This window comes from Macaca thibetana, chromosome 3, assembly GCF_024542745.1.
Source record: "Macaca thibetana thibetana isolate TM-01 chromosome 3, ASM2454274v1, whole genome shotgun sequence".
Lineage (NCBI taxonomy): Eukaryota > Metazoa > Chordata > Mammalia > Primates > Cercopithecidae > Macaca > Macaca thibetana.
The window spans coordinates 15834168-15840577 of record NC_065580.1 but is presented as its reverse complement, the minus strand read 5'-3'; the positions used below and the strand labels follow the sequence as shown (position 1 = coordinate 15840577).

At 49.1% G+C, this 6410-nt stretch overlaps 1 protein-coding gene across 1 annotated transcript; it reads left to right on the top strand.

Moving 5' to 3' along the window:
* Window positions 1–4927: 4927 nt before the first annotated feature.
* LLCFC1 (LLLL and CFNLAS motif containing 1) lies at window positions 4928–6293 on the top strand. Its single transcript, XM_050784956.1, has 2 exons — window positions 4928–5200; window positions 5777–6293. The coding sequence occupies exons 1-2, from the start codon at window positions 5068–5070 to the stop codon at window positions 6010–6012; spliced, it is 369 nt and encodes a 122-aa protein (XP_050640913.1). The 5' UTR covers window positions 4928–5067; the 3' UTR covers window positions 6013–6293.
* Window positions 6294–6410: the final 117 nt, after the last annotated feature.

The following is a 6410-nucleotide window of genomic DNA, read 5'->3' as shown; positions in this document are numbered from 1 at the left end:
GATGAAGGAGAGGAGGAAGTAAAGACCTCCAGCTCAAGAGTCAGGCAGAGCCTGGTACAAATCCTGACTCTTATCCCTTACAGTTAGTGAGACTTTGCAGTCTCAGTTCCTAACCTGTGGAATTGGGGTAACAGCTATGCCGCCTCACAGGAGCATCGGTAAAGCACGTGTCACAAGTACTCAATCACTGCTGATCCTCCTTCCACAAGTGGGCTCAAGAGACCCCCCGGGCTTCTTCTCAGAGCTTCCCATTTATGTGTCTTGTCATCTCTGTCCTCAACCCTGCATCTCAAAGGAGGGTTTCTGTCCCCTACTTCCCAGGCCAACCCCTCTCTGTTAGAATTCCTCATGACCGTGACCAGTCAGCTTCCCGGAGCATCACCGAGCAGGCTCTCTTGTCCCTGGGGAGGCAGGCCAGAGGAGCCCCCAGGGGCCCTGAGTTACTATGGAGGTTGAACAGCAGAAACTGGGCAAAGGTAGATGACAAAGAAATCATGATTCCACGTTTGGGACTCTTTCCAGGAATGAAACACCAGGAGGAATGAGTAATGTTGAGTAATTTTATATATTTTATATTATATTTTATATATTAAGTAGTTTCCCTTATCCACAGTTTCACTCTCTTACAGTTCAGTTACCTAAGGTCAGCCACAGTTGGAAAATAGGTGGGTACAGTACTATAACATATTTTGAGAGAGAGAGAGAGCATTCACATAACTTTATATTATTATAATTTTCTATTTTGTTTGTTTGTTGTTAAACTCTTTTTTTTTTTTGAGACAGAGTTTCACTTTTGTCTCCCAGGCTGGAGAGTAATGGTGTGATCTCAGCTCACTGAAACCTCCACCTTCCAGGTTCAAGCTATTCTCCTTCTGCAGTCTCCCTAGTAGCTGAGATTACAGGTGCCCACCATCACGCCCGGCTAATTTTTTTATTTTTAGTAGAGACAGGGTTTCACCATGTTGGCCAGGCTGGTCTCAAACTCCTGATCTCAGGTGATCTGCTTGCCTCAGCCTCCTGAAGTGCTGGGATTACAGGTGTGAGCCACTGTGCCTGGCCTAAACTCTTAACTGTGCCTAATTTATAAATTAAATTTCATCATATGTAGGTATGTATGTATATATATAGGATAAAAGATAGTATACACGGGGTTTGGTGCTATCTAAGGTTCCTGGCATCCACTGGGGCATCTTGGAATGTGTCCCCTGAGGTTAAGAGGGGACTTCTGTATATGATAGCTTGTATTTATGTTCTCATTGTTTTCAAAGAGGTACATCAGTATTATTGAATTGCATGCACTCAATAGATGTATCAGGTAAATGAGAACAAGGAAGAATTCTCTGTGTGAGAATCCTTGGGTGTGTTGGCCCCAAGCCCCATGGCTAGTGGCGAGACTGGAACTGGCCATGAACTTGAGATCTCAGCTCCAAACCACTCTCCAGAACTTGTTCCTTCTTGGGAATCTTTTGGCTATAAAGATGTGAGAGACCAGTGTGAGGATACGCTGGGACCCTCCCTCTGGGGGTCTTGAAGAGTGGGGACTGCCCCCTTCTTTTGTTGTAAGAAAGAGAGATCTGCTCCCGAGATTGAGGGATGGACCAAATAACCTTTAGAGAAGGACAAGAATTGAAAGGAAAATAAATAGGGAAACTAAGAGGAGCTAATATTCATTGATGTTTCCAAAGGGGGAACATTTGGATCTTTTTCTTATTAAAAGCCAGAAGGAAAAGTTAAAAAAAAAAAAAAAAAAAGATACAGTGGAATTATGTTCTCACTGGGAGTGGGGAGGGCTCAATTTGTGGGACATTTTTCTGCCTTGCTGGGGGTGACGCCCTTGTGGAGTGACTTCCAGTCTAAGGAGATGGAGGGAGCGATAAGGGTGAGGTGGGGGTTGTAGATGCCTTGATAAGCGAGGCAGGCCAGGAAAGGAGCACCTGCCAAGGAAACTACAACCCATAAAGCTGGTCCTGGAGCAGGGGGGTTGGGACATGGAGGGCCGGCAGGGGAGGAGGCTGGCCCAGTCTGAGCTGCACAGAGCAGGCGTGCAGGGACTTGCCGCCAAGGGCATTGTCCAGGGGTCTGGGGAAGAGAAAGGGGAGGCCCAGTGCTCAGGCCTCCCCTTCCCACCGCCATCCCTGGGCCTTCTCCCTCTCACTTGCCCTTCTCTGCCTACCTTGTCCTCCCCAGTGGGAAGGGCATGGACAAGTAGCCTGGGTGAGAACCACGGTGTCCCCCGCAGTCCCAGCTGGTAGACCAGAGATTTGGAATCTCTCCTGTTCTCTCTTGGCCTTCTCTCCCTACTGTTTCTTCCTCTTGTGATATTCAACATTACCATTCTATTTTTCCTTTTCTCTCCTTTCTTTTCATGCCTTTCTCAGCTTTCTGCAAGTGAGGACGCCTGCAAACTCTCCCCTTCAGAGAACAGCTTCCCTGCCGCTGATGCACGGTCAGTAATGCCTCCAGGCACCCGGGAGAACTGGGTTGGGGGCATCAAACTACACTGTCAGGTCCCAGAACCCTTCACCCCAAAGCAGCCTGACCTCTTATTCTAACATAGTAAGGAGGAGGAGGAAACATAATTCCTAGATTTCCATTTTTAAGAATTACACTCCCACCCCACGTGGCCACAGCCATCTAGGAAAAGGATTCAGGGCCAGGTGCGGTGGCTCATGCCTGTCATCTCAGCACTTTGGGAGGCCGAGGTGGGCACATCACGAGGTCAGGAGTTAGAGGCCAGCCTGGCCAACATGGTGAAACCCCGTCTCTACTAAATTTAAAAAAAAAAAAATTAGCTGGACAAGGTGGCAGCCACCTGTAATCCCAGCTACTCGGGAGGCTGAGACAGGAGAATCACTTGAACCCAGGAGGCGGAGGTTGTGGGTGAGCCGAGATCGTGCCATTGCACTCCAGTCTGTGCAGCAAGAGCGAGACTCCATCTCAAAAACAACAAAGTGATTATCACTGGATGGTGGAATCATTAGCCTTTTGGGGGTTTTGTATTTTTCTGTATTTTATACTTTTGTAATAAGAAAAAGTATTTAAGGGATTCCCTGTTTTCTGCAAGAATTTATCTCTTTCAACACTGGGTGCGGGGGTGGTGTCAGGCTGGTGGTGGTGGTAAGGAAATGGAAGTAATGGAAACAACTCAGTTATTTCCACTCAAGCCTGCCCGGGAGGCAATTCTCACCCCAGCCACCCCACCCATTCATTCCCACAGAGCGGGAGATGGCTTCTCTTTTTGCCAGGAAACCAAGAGGCTCCTCCCCCAAAAATAGCCAGGAGGGAGGAGATTAGTGATGGTTTTTTCCATTCAAGCATCATTCTTTGGATCTCAGGTCAATGGGTTCAAGGTAGGGGTGAGCAAGGTCACCTGCCTACTTGAATCTTTCCTTACTCACCTTCAAGTGACCTCCTGTACCACTCCCCAGTCCCTCGTCATCTGGCTTGGACCATCAGGAAGTGTAAGAGATGGTGCTGCCGTATGCGAGAGAGCATCCATGTGGGCATGTCTGCTGACACAAGTAACCTCTGTGGGAAAGCATCTCCTTGTGTGTTTCTCTGTCTGCAGTTCGCTCTTGCGGAAAGGGTGCCTGTCTCCGCAGTGTCCTTGGACCTGCCTGTGGTGTTTCATTCAGGTCTGGTATGCATGGATGAGCAGGAGCAGTGTGAACTGGTTATGAGAGTTCAGGAGTGACTAAAGTCTCCTCTTACCTGTCTTAGCAGCCATCCTGCATCTCATGGCCCACGTCTCTGTTGCTGGTTTTTGAAAAAAGGTCTTCATTCTGTCTCCTTAACTCACAACCCTCCAACCATCTCTGCCCAAGAAGCAGTTGGGGGTGATTACCCACAGCCAGTTGCTGCCAACAGATCTGTGCTCGCCAGGCTCATGGGCAGGAGGCACATCCGGGTACTGAGGCACGATTCTTCCAGATCTGTTATTTGGGATCCTAGACTCCCTGCCACACTGCGGCTTCTCTGCAGACTCTAACTCCTTCCGCCAGCAATAAGGTTGGAGATGAGTCTCTAACAACCTTTTCTTTCTGTCTAAGAGTACAGAAAGGTGTAAGATGAAAGAAGAGGCTGTTTCAGCCTGGTGGTACAAGAGGGCAAAGGCTAGAAAAGGGGGAAAACCAGGGGAGGGTGAAGAGAGGGTGTGAATGGGTTCTACTGGCTGCAAGGCACCCTGCTGTCTCTCTCTCTCTCTCTCTGATCACTCTCTCTTCATCTGTCTCTCTGTCTGTACGTCTCTATCTCTCTCTGTCTCTACCCCTCAGTTTCTGCCTGTCTCTGTGTCTTTCTCTTTTTCTATGTCTCTGTCTGTCTCTGCCTGTCTCTGCCTGTCTCTGTTTCCCTGTCTCTGTCTTTTATACACACACAGAGCATGTGCCCTTGCCCATCCTCGCCCTGTGCTCCTCCCATCTTTATTTTCTGGCAGACCCATGCTTCATGTAGAGCAGCATGTTCATGCCCACGACTTGAGAATCCTGGCTGGCACGCCTGTTCTGGGCCTCATCCTATGCAAACCACTCTGTTACAGAAAGGCCACATGGAATAGTGGGAAGATATCATATTTAAAAGTAAAAGTTAATCAAGAGTCCTTTTCTGCCCCTTAATATTTGGGTGACTTTGAGTGACAGAGTCATTTTGTCTTTGAGCCTCAGTTTCCTCATGCATATAATGGATATGAGAACACTATGATTTTGCAGTCCTGGTTGCTACGTGGATCTAATGGTGTAATGGATGTGAATGTACCTTGCAAACTCTTAAGTCATTTCTGTTACTAAATACAGGATGACCCACTGTGTTCATCTTGGAAGCCTCTGCCATGCCTTTGGCTGTGCTCTATTCTCGTGCCTCGCCATGGAATGCTCTACTGAGCTGGAATGAAGGTCAGGCCCATGGCTGTGATGTCACAGAACATGTGAAGTCAGAGGTCCTATGGAAGGGAAGGGGAGAAAATGCCTCTGGAAAGGGGTAAGGGCCAGGACAGGAATGGGGCAGGAGGTGCAGGGATCCTGCTGGTCACTGGGAGCAGGGGGCGGCTGAAGGCAGTGAGTGGGCAGGTTCATGCCTCCCCTGGCCTCCCAGCTCTGCAGGGCAGCGTTCCTGGTTCCCATCTTGCTGCTGCTGCAGGTGAAGCCTCTGAATGGGAGCTCAGGCCCCAAAGATGGGAGCCAGACAGAGAAAACGCCCTCTGCAGGTAGGTGGAAAAAAAGATGGGAGCAGGAGAAAACGCCCTCTGCAGGTAGGTAGAAAAAAAGATAGGAGAGTCTGGAAGCTCAGGGTCAGGTCTGTGTGAAGCCGGGCCCCAGGTCACTGATGAAGCTAGGGTGAGACCTGACATAGGTCTGGTTTATTGGGGGTAACTCCAGCTGCTGATGGTTGTCGTGTGACATAATAGTGTCAAGGAACACCATGGGCCAGCGGAGCTTGCATGCAACTTCTGTGTGAGTAAGCATGATGCATTTGGCTGGCTTCAAGGTGGCCCCTGACTCCCCTAGTGCTGAAACCCTAGAGGAGGCAGCTAGCCTTAGCAATGGTGTGTGTGTGTGTGTGTGTGTGTGTGTGTGTGTGTGTGTGTGTTTGAGTTGCGGCTGTGGTTGAACACAGAGCAGAAAAAACCTCTAGAAATAGCATCCCCTCTCTGGTCAAGGCCAAGGATATGGGCAATTGGGACTGCAGCCCTAGGCTTCAACGTGTTTTTCCTATTCTAACTTCTCCTTTCTGGTTCAGGCCAGGGTCAGGGCTCAGTTCTCATCCTTTTCCCCTGTTCCAGACCAGAATCAAGAACAGTTCGAAGAGCACTTTGTGGCCTCCTCAGTGGGTGAGATGTGGCAGGTGGTGGACATGGCCCAGCAAGAAGAAGACAAGTCGTCCAAGACGTCAGCTATTCACAAGCCCTCTTTCCACCTCGGTTTCTGCTTTAGTTTGGCCAGTGTCATGATTTTCTTAGGAGGGCCATTGAGGCCGACATTCCTAAATATCCATCTCTACTTCATGCTCACTTACTGACCCTCCCTCCCTTATGGGCTTCAGGTCACAACTCCCAAAGAAGATGCAGGCGTGGCTCTCTGCCTCTGATTACCATCACTGTACCTCAGGGTTCAGCATCAGAGTTACCAATTGCCATCAGTGCTGACTGACTGCCTCTCCGGGTTCGGAGTTTCATCTCCCAGGGCCAGAGACAGCAGACTCACATCCTTCTCTCCCACACCTCTCCTGGTTTTGTTCAGGACAGCAGATTAGAGGCAGGAGGCAATGACAATAAAATAACAATAAAATTCTGAGAACAATTGGGAGCAGCTTTCCGATACTTAATCCAAGCCCTTCTCGTCTTTAGCTAGACTGCTTTATTGTCCAATCTTTGGTCCACTGGGTGGTCTTCAAACCCACCAGGTCACCAATTGTTG

Bases quoted from the DNA above. Each gene is read 5' to 3' on its own strand.
- LLCFC1 (XM_050784956.1), top strand. From the start codon at position 5,068: ATGCCTCCCCTGGCCTCCCAGCTCTGCAGGGCAGCGTTCCTGGTTCCC. The intron at 5,201-5,776 runs GTAGGTGGAAAA...CCCCTGTTCCAG, and splicing joins AGAGAAAACGCCCTCTGCAG to ACCAGAATCAAGAACAGTTC.